The sequence below is a fragment of the Chrysemys picta genome, chromosome 6, assembly GCF_011386835.1.
Source record: "Chrysemys picta bellii isolate R12L10 chromosome 6, ASM1138683v2, whole genome shotgun sequence".
In the NCBI taxonomy this organism is placed as follows: domain Eukaryota; kingdom Metazoa; phylum Chordata; order Testudines; family Emydidae; genus Chrysemys; species Chrysemys picta.
Genome location: NC_088796.1, coordinates 49030451 through 49051486, shown reverse-complemented (window position 1 = coordinate 49051486; position 21036 = coordinate 49030451). Strand labels below are relative to the sequence as shown.

Here is a 21036-nt window from a genome sequence, read left to right as displayed (position 1 = left end):
CATTGGGATTTCTTCAGCTGTACATTTCCCCTTTATTGTCAGGACAAAGGGTGTTCTAAATAGTATTAATCTGAGATTAGACAACCTTATTGGCGACCATCCTCTTTATATGCAACTCCAGAATATCCCAGGGCATTAACACTCAGAAACAGGAATTCATATAAACTGATTTATTTTAGTGTTGCCTACTCATTTGACAAAATACCTGGACATTTCTGAAGAAATTGTGGTGGGAGAGGGAAGGGTTACAGGGTTAGTTTGTTTGTAAAGGCTCTTGTCTGTGTTTTAAGAAAAAAGCACAGTTGTGATTGGCACCAAACACAAGTGTTTGAAGGATAGGCCCTACAAGCACTCTGCACAGTAGTGTGTTATAGGATTGGGCAACTGCTAACAAGGAAGATTTTCACTGGCCCTTTATTTTTAAGAGAGAATCTACCACTATTAAAACTTCATTGGTCATGATGCTGTAAGTCTGCTTCTCCATTGCTTTGCATCTTGAGCAGCCATTTACACCAGTCCAAATCAGAATGGCAGCCTTTTACATACACTTCGTCCTCCTTTTGCACCAGTGTAAATGACCACACTAGGTGCAGGGCAATAGAGAATTGGACCGTTAGTCTTCTAAGTTTGTCATTTCCATAATGCAACTGCTTTCTACTAGCTTAAGGGGTCCAAAATGGGCTCCCGAATCTCATCCTTCCTTTAGGGCAGCACATGCCATCAGACAAGCATGATGGTCACGTTTCAAGTCTATTTGTCACTATTCTGTTTCATTGAAACCACCCACATTAGAAAGATTGTTAGCTTATATAACAAGGCAATTTACACTTATCAGAGAGTGAACATGAAAAGAGAAAAAAGCTTCAGTTCTTGACAAGCATCCCCATTAACAAGAGTTGCACCTGCACACTGAGATCAGAACAAACCCAAATGGTTCCAATTAAGTGGTTAAAAAAACCAGAAACCACAAGTTGTTTTTATAGACATCTCCAAAGCAATATTTTGTGGAGTAGTAAGTGAATCAGTTTACTTAAGAAAATACTGTAAATAGCTGCAACTGGTAGTGAATTCAGTTTTTGCTCTAGAGTACCTTATTGCTTCTATTTAATTTTAAACATGTTAAATCCTGATGGATTTAGATTTTTATAACACATGAGAAGAATAATTCCAGCATACTCTCTGTACTTCTAACTATGAGCTAGATGCTTATCTCAATTGTGCAGGTGTAAATCCATTTAAGTTAATTGAGTTATTTTGGATGTACATCAATGTATTTGAGATTAGAATCTGGTCAGAAATGACTGTGGTATCTGAGCCTTGCCAAAATGACAAATCACCAACAAGATCTTTGATTCTCTTCACCTTCCAAGAACATACATCACTTTTGTTATCATTATTAATCTAGGAATACTGTGGAGCAGAGAGGAGTTTTATATGTCCTATTGAACATGATAAGATTCATCATTATTCCTATTTCTTCTGTAATGGTGTTCTCAAACACTGGGCCAGACCCCAGAAAAGCTACAGTAATTAAAATATAGTATATAAAGGAATACTTATATCTGGGTATATGGACAATAAGATTATGTAAAGGTAGAGACAGATTTTAGATAGCAGATCTGAAATACAATAATACATTTTACATATACCTGGGTTTCCTATGAATATTGAATTGATTGCATTTGATAGGAAATTGCTGCATCAGCAGTTAAATGCAGTGTTGTAGCCTTGTCAGTCCCAGGATATTAAGAGACAAGATGGGTGAGGTAATGTCTTTTATTGGACCAATTTCTGTTGGTGAGAGAGACAAGCTTTTGAGTTACACAGAGTACTTCTTCAGGTATGGGAAAAGCAATCAGAGGCCTTGGCTACACTTGCGAGTTACAGCACTGTAAAGGCTCCCCCAGCGCTGTAACTCACTCCCCGTCCACACTGGCAAGGCATTTGCAGCGCTGTATCTCCGTGGTTGCAGCGCTGCATGTACTCCACCTCTCCGAGAGGAATAACGAGTATTGTGCTGCTGCTGCAGCGTTGCAGCGCCAGTGTGGCCGCCCAATGCGCTGTGAATGGCCTCCAGAATTATTCGGCAGTATCCCACAATGCCTGTTCTAGCCACTCTGGTCATCAGTTCAAACTCTACTGCCCTGGCCTCAGTAACCAACCATGTGACCGACCCTTTACATTCCCCGGGAATTTTAAAAATCCCCTTCCTGTTTGCTCAGCCCGGCGTGGTGTGGAGTGCTATCAGCGAATCTTTCCAGGTGACCATGCCTCCACGCGCCAAGCGAGCCCCAGCATGGAGCAATGGCGAGTTGCTGGACCTCATCAGTGTTTGGGGGGAGGAAGCTGTACAGTCCCAGCTGCGCTCCATCCGTAGGAATTACGATACCTTCGGGAAGGTATCAAAGGACATGATGGAAAGGGGCCATGACCGGGACGTCCTGCAGTGCAGGATTAAAGTGAAGGAGCTGCGGAGTGCCTACCACAAAGCCCGCGACACAAACGGCCGCTCAGGTGCTCCCCCCGTGACCTGCTGATTCTACAAAGAGCTGGATGCGATACTTGGGGTTAACCCCACCTCCACTCCGAGCACCACCATGGACACTTCAGAGCCAGTGTGGGGGGGGGGGGGGAGGAGGAAGTGGAGGAGGAGGAGGAGGAGGAAAACGGGAGTGATGGTGGTGGGCCAGATGGAGACACCCTGGAATCCCTGGAGCCATGCAGCCAGGAGCTCTTCTTGAGCCAGGAGGAAGGTAGCCAGTCGCAGCGGCCGGTACTTGGTGGAGGACAAACAGAAGAGCAGGTTCCCAGTAAGCAGGGGGTTTTTTTCAGAAAGGAATTTTTTCGGTGCGGGCTCTTTGGGAGAGGAGGGGTAAGCATGCATGCCTAGATGCGGAATAGTGCATTGATGTGGTTTATCACATCGCGGTAATCGGCCTCGGTAATCTCCTCGAATGTCTCATCCAGAATGTGTGCAATGCACTTGCGCAGGTTTATCGGGAGAGCCACCGTGGTCCTTGTCCCAGTCAGGCTAACGTGTCCGCACCACTGTGCCGTGAGGGGCGGGGGGACAATTGCTGCACACCAGCAAGCTGCATATGGGCCACGGCAGAAGCCGCATTGCAGTAGAAGACCCTCCCTTGCTTCCCAGGTCACCCTCAGCAACGAGATATCGTCCAGGACAAACTCCTGTGGAAAATGTTGGGCCAGTGTTCAGCGTAGGTGCTGTTGGGATATAAAAGAAGGTACTAACAGTGATTCCCCCAAGTGACAGTGACCCCCTCATAATTTGTCCCCCACACTTTAAAATCCAACAGTTTCACCAAGTACAAAAATCTCTTGGGTCTTCTGTTAAAACTTGTAAGCTACTGTCTGTAGAAACCATTGATTGTATCTATCCAGTGAAAGATACTTTATTACTATGTAAGACTTACAAACAAGTTAATTGACTTTGTTCTTGAAGTAATTGATACAATGTAAACAAACACTATAAGCTGTTAAGTGACTTTCACTTCATTCAACGGCTCCTAGGACAGACCCCCACCCTCTGTGATTAAAGGGCCGAGAGTCTCAAATGAATTAGCACACACCCCGAAAGTGGTGGAGACAGTAAATTAAAATATGGTTACGATATGGAATGTATGCTGATGAATGCTTGATGTACATAAATGGTTAGAGAGGTGCCAGCCTAGAAAGGGAGTATCCATCGGCCAAAGAATGTGTCAAGTAGGACCACCAGACAACCCCCTGAGGGTAAACTGGGACCCACCCCATCACCTGGAAGGATGAGAAACACAAACTTTGGACAGTGTGGAGCCACCAGGAATGTGCCACTTTGGACAGGAATGTGCCATCTGCTGATTGAGTCAGCAACAGCAGGATGAAACAGTTCCCATAGACTAACATAGGAATTAATTCCTATAAGAATGGACTCTAAAGACTGATGACTTTGCGTCTCTGGTTCTGCTGCCAACCTCCAGGAGCATCTGGTGCACCTGACACAGACTCGGCTCTGTCCTCATGACCAAGATACCTGGCCAGTAACTTGGCATGAGCAACTTCTAGGCTGGTAACTATAACACCTATACAGAACGTAAATAAATAATTGTGTAAATAAATCTCTCTCTCTCTCTCTCTCTCTCTCTCTCTGTATATATATATATGTATGTGTGTGTGTATAAGAAATAAGTAGTCAAACAACGTTGTTTACTTTTATCTTTTGCTTTATCAGTATATTTACAATAAATGTGGCATCTTTGCCTTATCCCTCTTAATAAGATCCTGCTGGTTTTTATTCTATTGGTATAACAGTGCCCCTGAATCTGTTGGCTCTCCCCAAGGCACAGAAACCCAGAGGACAGTGCAGCCCTGAAACAATCAGTCCCCCTTACTCACCATTTTGAGGCTCCCGTGGGATATGTGTGCTCTGTTTCGGACGCGAAAATTATGCAGTTGTGTAGACCCTGTGTGTTTTCTACTCCTTAAGTGCGGGGGGAATCATTACTGTGTCTGGTATAAACAATGCTGCCTCTGTTAAATGTTGCATTTTGCCTATACAGCAGCATCAACCTTGAGACCTCAGACATCCCTCTTATCGCCTGCTCAGAGACTGCAAAGACTCAGGAAGAGACCGCAAAAAAGCGAAAAAGACATGCTGCAAGAAGTGATGCGGCAATCTATTAAAGAGAATGAGAAAGCACAGGACTGGAGGGAGAGGGAAAGCAGGATCCGCCAGGAAAACGCAGAGCACCAGTGGCAAAGCACGGAGCACCAGCAGCAAAGCATGGATCGGCTCATAAGCATCCTGGAGCACCAAGCAGACGCTATCCAGGAGCTCGTAGCCATGCAGAAAGAGGAGCAGTACCGCAAACGCCACCCCCCCCCCCAGCCCTTGTCCCAAAATGCTTTCCGTTGTGCCCCAGTGTCACCTCCAACCCACTTTCCCCAACTTCCGTGTTCTTCACGCCACCCACTGCCTCCAACACCAGTATCTTCACCACCCAGCCCTGAAAACCACAACCCTTACCCTCTGCACTCAACCCGCATCACCAGGCAGTATAGCTATCCTGAAGTGCAGCACTCACTGCACAGCACACCAGACAGGACATACGCAAATCTGTGATTGTACTGTTCCCCACTCCACCCCCTTGTTTCTTTTCAATAAATAATTTTTTTTCTTTTCAATAAATGGATTTTTTGGCTTTGAAAACATTCTTTATTATTGCATAAAGTAAAAGACTCCTTAGTCCAGGAAATAAACAGGCACTGCAAGTCTGCTTGTCTGCTTAGCAAACACTGATTCCTAAAGATTGGAAGTACTGCACTTCACTCCCGTGCAGGGCACCAGATATCACTGCTGGTTTTCAGCCTCAAATTGCTCCCTCAAGGCATCCCTAATCCTTACAGCCCCGTGCTGGGCCCCTGTAATAGCCCTGCTCTCTGGCTGTGCAAATTCAGCCTCCAGGTGTTGAACCTTGGAGGTCCATGCCTGAGTGAAGCTTTCACCCTTCCCTTCACAAATATTATGGAGGGCACAGCACGCAGATATAACCGTGGGGATACTGTTTTCGGCCAAGTCCAACTTCCCATACAGAGATCGCCAGTGCGCCTTTAAACGGCCAAAGGCACACTCCACAGTCATTCGGCACCAGCTCAGCCTGTAGTTGAACCATTCCTTGCTGCTGTCAAGGCTCCCTGTGTAGGGTTTCATGAGCCACGGCATTAATGGGTAAGCGGGATCTCCAAGGATCACAATGGGCATTTCAACTTCCCCTACCGTGATCTTCCGCTCTGGGAAAAAAGTCCCGGCCTGCATCTTCCTGAATAGCCAAGTGTTCTGAAAGATGCGTGCGTCATGCACCTTTCTGGGCCAGCCTGTGTTAATGTCAATGAAACACCTACGGTGATCCACAAGCGCCTGGAGAACCGTACAGAAATATCCCTTCCAATTAACGTACTCGGATCCTAGGTGGGGTGGTGCCAGAATAGGAATGTGCATCCCATCTATTGCCCCTCCACAGTTAGGGAACCCCATTTGTGCAAAGCCATCCACTATTTCCTGCACGTTACCCAGAGTCACAGTTCTTCTGATTAGGATGCGATTAATGGCCTTGCAAACTTGCATCAACACGATTTCAACGGTTGACCTTCCCACTCCAAACTGGTTTGTGACCAACCGGTAGCTGTCTGGAGTTGCCAGCTTCCAGATTGCAATAGCCACCCGCTTCTCCACTGGCAGGGCAGCTCTCAATCTCGTGTCCTTGCGCCGCAGGGTGGGGGCAAGCTCCTCACACAGTCCCATGAAAGTGGCTTTTCTCATCCGAAAGTTCTGCAGCCACTGCTCGTCATCCCAGACTTCCATGATGATGTGATCCCACCACTCGATGCTTCTTTCCTGAGCCCAAAAGTGGCGTTCCACAGTGTTGAGCATGTCTGTGAATGCCACAAGCAATTTCGTGTCGTACGCGTTATGCGGCTCGATAGCATCGTCAGACTCCTCACTCTCACTGTCACTTCGGATCTTAAGGAATAGTTCGACAGCCAAACGTGACATGCTGGCGAGATAAGTCAGCATATGCCTCAGCAGTTCAGGCTCCATTTCCCGCAGACAGATCACGCTGCACAGAAACCGTTGAAAGATGGCGCCAAAGGTGGACGGAAACAAAGGGATTTCTGGGATGCGAAGTGATGCATCCCGGGGCATTGGGACAGGACCCAGAATCCCCCGCACCCACGCCCCCTTCCCACAACCCACGGCGCCAGAATGGGGAAAGGTGCTCTGTGGGATAGCTGCCCATAATGCACCGCTCCCAATAGCGCTGCAATTGCCGCAAATGTGGCCACGACAGTGTGCTGGGCAGCTGTCAGTGTGGACAGACTGCAGCGCTTTCCCTACTCAGCTGCACGAAGTCAGGTTTAACTCACAGCGCTGTACATCTGCAAGTGTAGCCAAGGCCAGAGTGTCACAAGGCCAAACAGATAGTTTAGCATAAGTAGTTAGCACATATTCTAAGGGACCATTCAGAATGAAGTGGCCCGTTAACACCCTGTAATCATAGGACAAAATGGGTGTTAGTGGGTTACAGATTGTTGTAATAAACCATAATCCAGTGTCTTTATTAAGTGATGTGTCTTTATTAAGTGATTTTTAGTGTCTAGCAAGATTATGAATTTCAGCTCCCAGGCTCGTCTTTTGAAAGTGTTGTGCAGGTTTCTTTTGAGGATGAGGACTGATAGGTCAGATATAGAGTGATCACTTTGTGAAAAGTGTTCACCCATAGGTTATATGGTGTTTTTGTCTTTTATCATTTTCCTGTGTGAGTTCATTCGAGAGCGTAGTGATTGTCTTGTTTCACCCACATAGTTGTTGTTGGGACATTTAATTCACTGGATGAGCTACACCACATGTTCTGATACGCATGTGTAGGACCCATGGATCTTGAAAGATGTTTTTTGGGGGGTGGGGTGGATCATCTGTTGCATCTTTATCTTTTAAGTCTGAAAACTTTTACTTGCATCAGTGGAACATATACTACAACTGTTAAAACTTAAAAATCAACACTTCAAGGGCTTCTGAGAACAATATGTTCAACCTCTGTAGCTGCTAGTTTAGGCAGCTGTGCTGTGGACCCTTTCTACTTTAGCCAGACTAGCTGGGCACACTGAAATAGCTGTTTCTGGTGCAGAATCTACCTTTCAGGATCAGAAACAAAATCACAGACTGAACTTCATTCTGGCTGTGTCTTGATTTCCCTAACCCTAAGCAAACAGGATGATTCCAAAGACATGTTTCTCAGCCTCAAACCTGGAGACCTAATAAATGCCACAAGTCAGGAAAAAACTATTCCCTCTGGAATGAATAGAATATCTTTATTTTTGTTTGAGAGAAACAAAAAGCAGGCAAGTTTTGAGTCAGTGTAGTGAGGCAGTGTGGCTCCCCGCCGCCCCAGAGCGGGACAAGCCCATCCAGAGGCCGGAGTGGGCAGAGCTAGGGAGCTCTGCGCCCGCCCCTCAGAGGGTCAGGCAGCAACCCGGAAGTATAAAGGCTCGCCCTCAGAGCTCAGTAGGGCCCCAGCCACCGGGGAGGGCAGATGCCTCCAACTTAGCCCGCGAATGGGAAACCCCCGCTGCCCAACGTGCCCGCCAGGACTGGCCGGACCTGCCCTGCAGCCGCTGCCCGGAGGAGTTGCCGGACCTGCCCTGTGGTGGCTACCCGGAGGAGCTGCCGGGCCTGCCGCCCGCCCACTACCCCGAGGAACCCATGGTGCTGGACCCCCCGGAGGACACCACCGTGACTCAGGTACCACAAGAGGGGGAGGCCGGAAGTAGCCCGGGGGCAGCTGACCCTGGTCTGGCTGCAGCACTGCCAGAGCCCATGTCAATGTGTTGTGGCCAGGATCCCCACTGACAGCAGCAGGTCTTCTGCCGCTGCTAGGGGACAGGATCTGGATCTCCTCCTGCAGGAAGGTATTTGTAGAAATTGACATTTGATATAATTCAGTGCAGGCCAAAGGCCAAAAATAATCTGACTACTGGAGGAGAGAGTGCTCTTTAGCAATCTCTACTGGCATATCTTCCCCAAGGAGCCATTACACATTGCCTGTAAATCACACCATGGCTGAACCAGCCATTAGCAGCCCCAGGGTTCAGCACATAGGGGGCAGAAAGTCACCTGTGCTCCCATTTCAGGTGAGCCAAACAGTGCCCCAGTGCAGCTGAAGATCTGACCCATATAGATAATTATACACATACCACAAATTAAGATTGCTGTATTTGTGTTACTAATAACACCTCCGATTTAAAAACAAGCAAAAGCATTCTTTTAAAAAATCCAGTATACTTATCATTTCTTCTTTTTGCTTTTCAATCAGCTTGGACAATGAAAATTTAAGCTAATCAGGTTCACTGCAGTTTTCATAAATCAGCTTTTGTGTCACTTACTTGTTCTCATGTCCTGAAAGAAGGCTCAGTTGTGTGACTGAAATATATAAATCCAAACCAAAAACTGTTTTTCAGTGACATTTTAAAAATAAAATTAATTAATTGATGAAATATTTCTATAAATATTAGGTTTTGCAAAACCTAATATTGGCCTTGAATTACTTGACAATTTGCCTACAATATTTTCATTCTGAGTAGCACAGGTAAATACTCTTTACTGTGCTAAAAGAAATCCACTAGTTTACACAGAATTTAAGCATTGTTCCCTATGGTTTGTCTACAGTGTAGATTTACTTTTCTTCCCCTATTGCAGCAGCAGAAACTAATCCAGATGGATGAAGAAATCACTAAAATAAAGATCCTCTAGAGTGTTAGCACTCAATAACTTGCTGCTATAAACCCCGAAATAAACAGTCCTCTTAGTCTCGATTTCTCTCTGGTGTGAGTCTGATCTTCTTCACAAGCTTAATGAAAATACTGTACCACCAAAGGATAAGACTTGTAATACTTTGCAGTTGTAAAACAGATCATATCAGATTAGAAAATAAAGCAGAAGCTAAGCACTTCATAAAGACCTCTCACATTGCTAGCAGAGACCAAAAATGTACTGTTTTTGTTTGGCTGGTTGTTGATTATTGCTATAATATTTCTGGCTTCGAGGATTCCCATCCTACTTCCTTTGAAGTTACTGGAAATTAAAGTTTTGCTATATAGTATACTTCAGCAAAAGGGAAGCCTGGCCCAATTTTTCATAAGGAGAACAAATTAATACAAAAATTCTGCAGCTTCCTCTGATCCTGAGGCGTGAGCTAAGACTACAGTGGTAAAGGATGGGTCATCAGAAGGCAGTGGAGAACCTGTGATGCATGGGGATCTGGGCCCCCAGACCCATTAATCTTGGCTAGCTATGCAGAGGGAGTTCTGCTCCATACTGTCTAGCAGGGCCGGCTCCAGGCACCAGGGTATCAAGCAGGTGCCTGGGGCGGCCAATGAAGAGCGGGGCAGCACGTCCGGCTGTTCAGCGGCAATTCGGCAGCAGGGCTGTCACTCTGTCTTGGAACGAAGGACCTGCCGCCGAATTGCCGCCGTAGAATGAAACGGCGGTAGAGCTTCCGCCGATCGCGATCGCGGCTCTTTTTTTTTTTTTTTGCTTGGGGCAGCAAAAATGCTAGAGCCGGCCCTGCACTGTCTAGCCATGACATAGGGAAGTTACAGTTGGTGCACTGGGAATTAATGCTGGCTCAGACAGCACTAGCTTTCTACAGATGTACCTGTGGATCAGCCACAGTTGGAAATTGAGCCTACCATTCAGTGCATCTCCTCTCTGCCCTCGCCCTTTCACTCATGAGCCCATCCTCTTCTTCCATGCAGCATGTTTTATGAAGAGTAGGGAGCATCTTGTTGAGGAACAATTAAACATGTAGGCCCTAAACTGCATGAAGCACCTCAAAATGCAACAGGCCAAATGACCGAGAAGGCTTTTTAATGATCTATAAGCTGGGGGCAAAACTTTAAGTGAAAAGTCCCCCCAAAAACCCATCTTTGGAAAAGAGCAGAATATGCTGACATTGGGGCATGTTGTGCTCCATAACTTTCCTACTCACATGAAAAAATAAAGGCTGTGGTGAGGGGCTCTACAAACCCCATATTACACAAAAAAGGGTTACAAGAACATAAGAATGACCATACTGGGTCAGGCCAAAGGTCCATCTAGCCCAGTAACCTGTCTTCCGACAGTGGCCAATGCCATGTGCCCAGAGGGAATGAACAGAACAGGCAATCATCAAGTGATCCAGCCCCTGTCGCCCATTCCCAGCTTCTGGCAAACAGAGGCTAGGGACACCATCCCTGTCCATCTTGGCTAATAGCCATTGATGTACCTATCCTCCATGAACTTATCTAGTTCTTTTTTGAACCCTGTTGTAGTCTTGGCCTTCACAATATGAAGGTTAAGGAGCTGCTCGGGGCTCAGGCAGCTCCACCCCACCCCACCTGCAAGGCATGCACAGGCTGGAAGAGTTGGTGAAAAGGGGAGCAGAGCAGCTCACTTGTGGGCAGACAACAGATGTTTAGGTCTCAGTGCCTGAGGAAAGGGCTGATTGAAGGCAGGAGCTACCCCAATGACCACTGCCTGAAGGCCCTCCCTTAGGGAAGGGAGGGCCAAGTTCTGATGCGCCCAGAGAGGGAATTATTCCCCTCTCTTTCTTATCAGTTTATTTGTGTTAGTTCCCCTTGATTTTTGTTCATGGACTAGCATGGAAGGGGAGATACTTATAGTGACTTGGTTGGGGGGCCAAGTCACAGGAGGAGGTAGGTCACCACAGAGACAGAACAGCCATTGGCAGGAGCCACCCAATGGGGAGAGAGGTGCTATGCTATGCCTGGCCATAAGGAGCTGCCAGTGGTGAGTCAGCCTGTTCAGGCATTCAGAGGTGACATGTAACTGTTGATAGTGGAGGGGGGCACAATTTAAAGGTTCTGGGGTGGCACGTGACCACCCCACACATCGCCTCAGGATCTAGAGCAGAGGTTTTCAAAATGAGGGGGCGTGGAAGAACACTTGTGGGGGCCAGCGGCAATGCCAGGCAGCTTGGACTGGCCCCGCATGGTGTAGCTCGGGGAGGAAGTGCAACCTTCACCCCCTGAGTCACATCAGCAGGCCACCCAGCCTGTCTCAAAGGCCCAAGCACTCCCTCCCCGAGCACTGCTGCCTGGTGTCACCGCTCGCCCCACCTGAAGTTGTCTAAGACACAATGCTTTATGCTGATTGGAAGAAAGATCATGAATATGCAGCATGGAAAGATATTTTAAAAAGAAGTGAGCAAGGGCCCAAGTTGTATAATTCCTGTCCAGAGATTGAGATGATCGTTGTTAAGCGGAGAAGAGCTTCCCGGTACCCTGGAATTTGGTGACTTGGGCCCCTATTTATTCTGTTTTAGCTGTTTTATAATAATTTCTGTATATATAAGAGAGAGAAGCGACAATGATTCTGTCTGGAAATGTATAAATAAAGGTGAAAAATTGAGGCACAAATCCTCCCAATTTAGGCTTAATCAGTTGCCCTCCTTACAATCTGGTATCGACACTTTCTCTCTATATGGCCCACCATGACTCTTCCATGGACTGAGCCCTCTCTGTAGCATGATAGAGAACCTAGTGGAACATGTTTGCAGGATTGTGCTCTCTGTAATGACTGCAATTGCTTCTTTATGCAAATAGATCCCTAAGAGATTGTAATAGCTGGCTCATTTCAGGGCATGAACAGCACGGAGAAAGTTGGATAGTTTAGTGTTCCCAGGGGGATATTACTAGAAGTTATGGGGTGAAACTGAGGGGACAAACTTCAGGAAAATCAGAAAGTATACTAACAATTGTGCCTATTAGCTGGTGAAAAGGCCACTGCTTGAGTCTCTTAAAATTTATACTGAAAAGAATATTCTGCTGAAACATTTCTGCACTGACAGGGAATTGGACTAGATGACCTAACAAATCTTTCCCATCTCTAATTTCTTTGAGTCCATGATCCTATTGTATTGGCCTTAGCGGTAAATTAGGAAATACGGTTTTAATTTATGTAGTGGTCCCTCATTATGCAGCTGTCAGGTATGGGCAGGGCCGGTGCAACCACTAGGCGAACTAGGCAGTGGCCTAGGGCGGCAAGTGGTTGGGGGTGCCCAGGGCTATCCTTAGGCATAGGCAGCTGGGTGGGGCACCTGAAAATTTGGGGCACCACTGGGTCTTAGTGTCCACCCTACTGGTTTTCCTATCTCTGTTCTGACCCTTCCTGCAGGCTCTGAGTCTTCCTGGGAAGGGGATCTAGTAGTTAAAAGAGAAAAAGTCTCCAGCCTGCCAGACCTATTAGCACAACACCGGAACTGTTAAAGAGCCATTCAAGGGGTAATATGCATTTGCCAACCCCCAGGTATCTATTGTCAGTTTCTGAATGTACTGACAAAAACAGTTGTGCATGACTGTAATATTTATTCAGAACATGTTAGTCTACAGGACCTTCGTTTAAAATTTGCTTTAAAAATATTTCATTAGTGAGTTGGTGAAGATTATAAAATCACATCTCTAAAAAATCCTTGCATAGATTTTTAGATGCACAATCATCTTTAGCCTTAAATGCTTGGATCTTCAGACATATGGTTTTTTAAATAAATTCTTCAAAAGACCACCCTTACCTAAAATACAAATTTTAATTACTATAGTAAAAAAACTTACTTCCAAAGTCTTCCTGTCCTTTCTGTCCATCCATCTGTCCATCCATTTCTCCCTTCACCCCCTCTCCCCCACTCCCACCCCCACTGAAGGAAGCAACAGCCCTTTGCTTCCAGATAGCTGGACAAAGAGTTTCCCTTTCTTTACTTCTGACTATCTGATGAACTAGTTTTAAGCAAAATCAGTACCTTAGTAAGATATAAAATCCTTTGTTATACCTAAAATCTTTGGAAACATATTTTTTAAAGTTGGTGAAATTTCATAAACATGTGTATTGTTATGGAGATCACACACAGTAAATTAGTGTTCCCTTTTTCTAAAAGCAATGAAGATTGTTATGAACACACTAAACCTCTGTGACTGATTAATTTAAAATAATGTCTGTTTCAGTGAGTTAAATATGTAGTAATCTGGAATGAGTACATTTAAGAGTACATTTAAAATATAAAATCAGCTTAGAAATACTGATTAAGAAAATGTAAAACAGAGAAGAGCTGCATCATGTATTCCATAATATTTAATGTTGTATTCAGCAAGACAGCTGACTCACCCTTACTACAAAGTTTTTGCAAATAAATGTCTAACAAACTTCAAGGCATATCAAAAAACCTGTGACTGACATTTTTTATTCCCAAGTTTAGTGCTTTTAATTAGGTACTTTCTGCATGTCCATTCTGCATGAGGGAGAGGGTACAGGGGTCTCTGTGGGGAACTGTGACTCTCTGCCACCGGGAGGTGGGCCGGGCATCTTGTTGTTCTTTCTGCCTTGTCCCTCCGCCCCCGCCTCCATCCCCGCCGGGCTGCAAGCTCAGGCTACTGTCGGATGTAGGGGCACCAGTTTAATAATACTGCACAGGGCCCCATAAATCCTAAGGATGGCCCTGGGGTGCCAAAAAGTGGTTCCCTGGCTCAGCAGGGAGGAGCCGCCTTCCGGAGGCACCGGAGAGCCAGAGTGTCCTGCTTGCGGCGGCGGCAAGCCCCAGCCATGGAGGAGCCGGCGCGGCGCAGGGGGGAGGAGCCCTGCAAAGGCGGTGACGCCGCTAGCAGGGAGCAGCCGCTCCCCCCACCCCTCCTGCCCAGACTGCAGCCTGGCACCTCCCCGGGGGCTCCCGCAGGCTGCAGCAGATGCACGTGGGCAGAGGCCCCCATGCACCCCTCAGTTCCCCCCTCGCCACGCTCGGGCTCTGCGGCTTCTGGGCATGTGAGGCACCGCTGGGGCGCGGGGCCCTGAGCCTGCTCCAGGATGGGCAGCGGCAGCAGCGGCTCACACTCCCGGGAGGCGCAGAGCCCGAGGAGGGAGCTGGGGGGGTGCACGGGGCCTCTGCCCGCATGCATCTGCTGCAGGAGCCCCAGGAGCCCCCAGAAGGCAGCTCCTCCCTGCTGAGCTGCTGAAGCGGCCCAAATCCAGCAAAGCCAGTGAGTGGACTCGGGGTGGGGTCGGGAGGGTTTATGGGGGGGGGGCTGTGCACCCTCCAGGGGAGTTCAGGGGGCAGGGAGGGGGGAACCTGGTCTGGGGAGCAGCCCCTGGGCATGGCTGGCCCCTGGGGTCTATAAAGGCTCATTGCGATTTGCCCCTTAATGAACCGATGTTACCGGGGGGAGGGGAGGAGGGCGGGCGCAAGGTGGAAATTTCGCCTAGGGCACAAAATATCCTTGCACCGGCCCTGGGTATGTGGCTATCACTTATAGAGATCTAGTTCAGTGTTCCCTCTGTCTTCAAATTGCATCAACATCACAAGTGCAGTAAGTAACACATACTAGAAGGTGTGATGGGGTACACAAACCACACTAGCCAGGAAGGGGTTAATGTGAGCCTGTATACCCAGTCAGTCCTTCCCTGCTACACCTGTGAGAAAGATCAAGCCTGGAGGGAGGAGTAAAAGGGGCAAAGCCCAGTTCACTGGTAGTTGGCTGGGGCCCAGTGGACAGCCAGCAAGTGCCTGAAAGAAGGTGCACTGAGGCTAGGATCTTACTGGATGCTGAAAGGGTAAGTCTACATTGCAGCTGGGAGTGAGTCCCTGGCATGATAAGGTAAATGGATGTTGTTCAAATTAATTATTTCTTTCTGGGTTCAATCCTGCAGTCTTTCCTCATGCAAAATATCCATTCCTTTCTTAAATGTTTTGTATAAATAATGACCGCAGGATCAGTCCCTCTGGCTATAGGATAGGTTTCAGACTGGCAACAGGCACCTAAGTTTTATCTGATGAGCCCAGTTTTCAAATATGAGGGCGGGGGGCAGAGAAAGATGTCCAAACCCTGGTTTGGGATGTTGAAATTGGCCTTTAGGCACATAAATGCTCTTTATGTGACCAAGTTGGCTTTTAGGCACATAAAAATATAGAATTTAGATTACTTGGGAAGGTCCCTGTTTTAATTGTCCCCAAGGAATCTTTGTAAAACTGTCCATTTCTGATTGAGAGTGAGTGGCTTCTGCTATGGTCCCCTTTTCTCTCTCAAAGCTACATACAGTATATATAGAATTTTTCCCTCTTGCTTCTGAGTGGGAATGTTATCCTTTCATAACCTCCACTCCCAGTAGCAGACTGCACTGAAATAAACAGAACACCTAGTTCAAAATCATTGTCTATAATAAAGTAAGGGGGAAGGGGGGCAGAATCCTTCTCTCATTTGGAAGCTTAGCCCTTAGTTTGGAGACTAACAAAACAAAATGTTTCTTATTAATTGCCAATATGTACTGGCCCTAAATAAACACGGAACTGTCCCCTTTTCAGCATCACATTTTATAGAATTTAAAAAGGCACCACTTAGAGTCTCACAAGTCATACTGATATGCAATAAATTATTTTAATCCCATTAGTATGAAAATACTAACAATAAGGCTTTGTGAATTGTGCCAATATGTGCAAGAAACACAAGAGGAGCTGGCTCTGAGAGCAACAGAGTGCTATAGGAAGAACACAGTATTTTATTTGTCTTGCACAACATGTCTCGAGTCTGCTGAAGCAGAGGAAGCTAGGAGGAAGAAGTGACAGATTTTTTTTGCTGATGACCTAAAGAAAGAGGGCAGGGTCATGCATAACATAATGGCAGCAGTGGCAGACAGATCTCTCAGATAGGTGGTCTGGCAACTTCTTTAGGTCGACTTCCAAATGGCAAGAGAAGCAACCCCAAAATGCTTTCATGCCTGCCCAAAAATAAGAAACAAACCTCACTGACAAGTATTTTCCTGCGCTAAAATGAATAATACAATGTCATTCACAGCCTGACCAATTTAGGATTAAGCTGTGTGAAATGTTTACCTGGGTTCAGATTTAAAATGTGTCTGTAAACCAACAGGGGTTTGCTCAATATTTTATTTCCATAAACTGTTCATAGAAGCGTCTAGCAAATACTTTTTGCTTTACGCATACAGGTGACTCAGGAAAATGAACCTTCCCATGCTAGCTGTTCTCCTAGGCTTAGGCAGAGACAGTCAAACTGGGACTCCCACACATAAGTGCTGGAACTCAGGGTGCTGCCTCACCCGCTAGCTTGAAGTGCTTTCCATCATACACAGGGTTTACAGTTTGGTTCAATGTCTCTCAGCACCTCCACTATACAAATTGTTCCAGCACCGCTGCTCCACAGGCTGGCAGGGGAACCAATAATATTCTCCTCCCTCCACTGTGATGTAGCAGGCAGCCAACAGGGACGGGACAACAGCTGTGCTGACTGCTCCTGATTTCTAGCCAAGATGTTCCAAGGTTGGCAGGGGAAGTGGTTCCCCCTTTGCTCCTCTGCCATAGCAACAGGGCTAATTTGAACACTTCTGCAGCTCAAGTACCACACGTCCAATTCATAATCAAATGAAAATTTTCTTCTTAAGACAGACTCTTCCAAGGCACAAACTAGACACCCTTGCACTATCCCAGTGCCTACAAATTTTATTGGGCTGCTGATCTGGTGTACTTCAAATTCAAAATTGATTTGCTGTGATTGCTCGTGTGGAACAAGTTGCATGTTATCTTACTGTGCACCTGATTGTCTGAACCTATTCACAGACTTAGAAATGTAGGCGTGGAAAGGACCTAACTCTGTCATCTAGTCCAATCCCCTGAACTGAGGACTAAGGGTATGTCTACACTACCCGCCAGCTCGGCGGGCAGCGATCAATCCAGCGGGGATCGATTTATCGCTTCTAGTCTGGACGCGATAAATTGACTCCCTAGCCCTCTCCCGTCAATTCCTATACTCCAGCACTGCGAGAGGCGCAGGCAGAGTCAACGGGGAAGCGGCAGCAGTCGACTCACCGTGGCGAAGACAGCACGGTAAGTCAATCTAAGTACGTTAACTTCAGCTTCGTTATTCACATAGCTGAAGTTGCGTAACTTAGATCGATTCCCCCCTCTCCAGTATAGAGCAGGGCTAAGTATTATCTAGATCAATCTTGACAGGTGTTTGTCTAACCTGTTCTTAAAAACCTTCAGTGATGGAGATTTCACACCCTCTCTAGGTAATTTGTACCAGTACCTTTACAATTAAGAAGATTTTTCTAATGTCTAACCTAAATCTCTGTTGCTACAATGTAAGCCAATTACTTCTTGTCCTATCCTCCGTGGATAAGGAGAACAGTTTATCACCCTCTTCTTTATAATAACATTGTATGTACTTGAAGACTTATTGTGTCCCCTCTGTCTTCTCTTCTTAGCCTAAACAAACCCAGGTTTTTTAATCTGTCCTCATAGGTTGTGTTTTCTGTACCTTTGTTATTTTTGTTGCTCTCCTCTGGACTGTCTTCAATTTGTCCTCCTCTTTCCCAAAGTGTGGTGCACAGAACTGGACACAATACTGCACTTGAGGTCTTATCAGTGCTGAATAGAGTGGAAGAATTACTTCTCGTGTCTTGCTTACAACATTCCTGCTAATACCTCACAGAACAATTTTGTCCTTTTTTTTGCAACAATATTACATTGTTGACTCATATTTGGTTTATGATCTACTATAACCCCCACATCCTTTTATGCAGTATTCTTAGGCATTCATTTCTTATTTTGTATTTGTTCAGCTGATTATTCCTTCCTAAATGGAGTACTTTGCATTTGTCCTTACTGAATTTCGTTCTATTTATTTCAGACCATTTCTCCAGTTTGTCAAGATCATTCTGAATTCTAATTCTGTCTTTGGATTTGTCAGGCTTGCAACCCCTCCCAGCTTGGTATCATCCACAAACTTTATAAATGTACTCTCTATGCCATTATGCAATCATTTATGAAGATATTGAATAGAACCAGACTCAGGTGGGATCCCTGCAGGACCCCACTCAATATACCCTTCCAGCTTGATTGTGAATCACTGAAAACTGAGTATACTTTTCCAACCAGTTGTGCACCTGCCTTCTAGTAGCTTTGTCTAGGTTATCTGTCTCTGGTTTATTTATGAGGCAATCATGTGAGAAAGAATCAAAAGCCTTATTAAAGTCAAGATATATCACATCTACTGCTTCCCTCTATTCACAAGGCTTGTTACCCTGTCAAAGAATGATAGTAGGTTGGCTTGATTTGTTCTGGACAAATCCATGTTGACTGTTACTTATCACCTTATTTTCTTCTAGGTGCTTCCAGATTGATTATTTGCTCCATTATCCTTCCATATGTTTAAGGCAGGGCCGCCCAGAGGATTCCGGGGGCCTGGGGCAAAGCAGGGGAGTGGACATAAAAAAAAAGGCACCACCCTCTGCCGCGCTTGTACTCACCGGGCAGCGCTCCGAGGCGGCAGCGGCGGGTCCTTCAGTCGCTCCACATCTTTGGCAGCACTGAAGGACCCGTCGCCGAAATGCCGCTGAAGACCCGGAGCGACTGAAGGGCCCGCCGCTGCTGAAGTGCTGCCAAAGACCCGGACCACCGCCGGGTGAGTAGCCAGGGAAGGGATTCTCGGCCAGGGCTCGCAGGGCCCCTGCAGGGCCTGGGGCAGATTGCCCCACTTGCTCCCCCCCCCCACCCCGGGCGGCCCTGGTTTAAGGAAGTGCAGTTTAACAAAACCATTTTCACTTGAATTCTCCGATGATATGGATACGTCAAGCTCTTTGATCTACCTGGAAATGTCATGGAAAAGAAAATAATTTTCTGCTAACCTTTGTAGTAGCAACCTAGACTAAGCAATTGGGAGTTGTGTACAAATGTACATTCAAAAGGACTATTTTAAAAAATTAAAATCCTTTTTTAACCATCAATTTTTGCTAAAAGATTTTGAAGAAACTAAGAACATCTTAAAATCTTTTTCTTTCAGTTAAAAAAAAAAAGATTTTTTTCCTCCTAAAAAAAAAAGAAGTTCTGTCTGTTTCTGTAGGTTCTTGTCTATGTTCTAGGTGTCTTAGTTCAAAGACCTCCCAGGTCTCAACTGATGATATCTTTGATTTCAGTATAATTAAACCAGGGGTGAATTTGGCCTATAATCTGTAGCGATGTGTGGGGAAAGGTGCTGGTTTCTGTGGGAGAGTTTTCTGTTAAAGTGTCTGGTTTTCTCTTAAAGTCTTACATTATAATGCTGCTTTCATGCAGAAGATTCAGGCCCTGAAATGTTTTATTGGCAAGAGACCAATCACTTCACCTAGTGCTGAAACACGGCTATCTCCGGGGAGAAACAACAGACACTTTGCATTAGTAACACTGGGAGGGGAAGTGAAGAATTACATATTCACTTTGAAATTTAGGAAAGATAGGCTAGCTCAGCAGAGTGTAAATATCCAGACTGGAATTTGACCAGGATAACAGGGCTAACCCCTGTTTTATTGCCAAATGTGCCCTAGGATCTTTAATCAACACAGCAGCCTAACATGTCATTTAAAAGACAGCCCCTCCAGAAGCTCAGTGCCCCCTACTATCATGTTGGATCATTACTCAGTTGGTTCATAGGGTAGACTGCCACCTACTGAGCTACCAACAATAAGGTTTTGGTGTAACAATCACACAAGAAAATGCAGACTAAAACAGTTGGGAATTTTTTATAAGGAATTATGCAAGACAAGGAGGAAAACTAAGGTGGAAAAAGCAGCTTCAGACAGAGGTTAAAAGAAAGCTTGTGCACAGGATAGTGCTGCTGTGTTGAATCGCCAAAGATATATATTTGATATTGTAATTTTAGAGATCTCCAGTGCAAGGTCTAAAAATACTGCTTGGGTAATGCACCTCCACTATGCCCTCGTCTGTGTCTGTTAAGCACCGTTTTGCCCTTCATTTTGTGCAGTTGGGACACCCATTGGCTCTCCAGAATCTAAGCTTGAAACTGAAATCGGACAAGATGCCCAATATGAAATAAGATTCCTGAGAATATTTGATATGTCCTCTCAGTTTATTCTGATGCCTGCAGGTAAGTACCACCCTTTCAAGGTACAAGCAGTGCTTGTGCTCCCTGATAGACTAAGCCTCATCAGGATGCAAGAGGATGGGGTCTGATGAAGAGCCATTGTGCCCTCCTCCCCTCTCTTGTACACTTGTGCCAGCCCAGCCACAGTCAAGACCCAAGTGTCAGAAGGAATTATTTACACAAGAGTATTATATTAGAAACATCAAGATGAAATTAAGAGAAGGAAATTTTAGGATGACCTAATAATGATTTTCTATCTCTAAAAAACAACAGAGTCCTGTGGCACCTTTAAGACTAACAGATGTATTGGAGCATAAGCTTTCTGTAATATGTTGCTTTCACAGTACAGAGCTGTGAACTGGTCTAAAGCCAGGTTTATAGCAATCTAAAATATTCTGAGAATTTAAACATTCCATATTTTGTTTTGGAACTAACTTCCCCCATGGTTGAGAGATGGTAGAAAGAAATGCATGTGGTCACTGGAAATGCAGTGTTCCGTAAACTTTCCTAATGTCTTTGTCACTGGGTTTAGAAACAAACTAAACTTGGATGGAGGCCTGACAGTGCGGT

General features: G+C 45.8%; 1 protein-coding gene across 3 annotated transcripts in view; it reads left to right on the top strand.

Moving 5' to 3' along the window:
- The window catches only part of PTCD2 (pentatricopeptide repeat domain 2), a 119607-nt gene extending 114419 nt beyond the window's left edge, over positions 1–5188 (top strand). For all 3 annotated transcript variants that reach the window (XR_010588798.1, XM_065550140.1, XM_065550138.1), the window contains one exon: positions 4560–5188. Coding sequence is in view for 2 of the 3 variants with exons in the window: in XM_065550140.1 (XP_065406212.1) it covers positions 4560–4574 (15 nt within the window). In the remaining variant the exon portion in view is untranslated. The remainder of the gene's footprint in view (positions 1–4559) is intronic.
- Positions 5189–21036: the final 15848 nt, after the last annotated feature.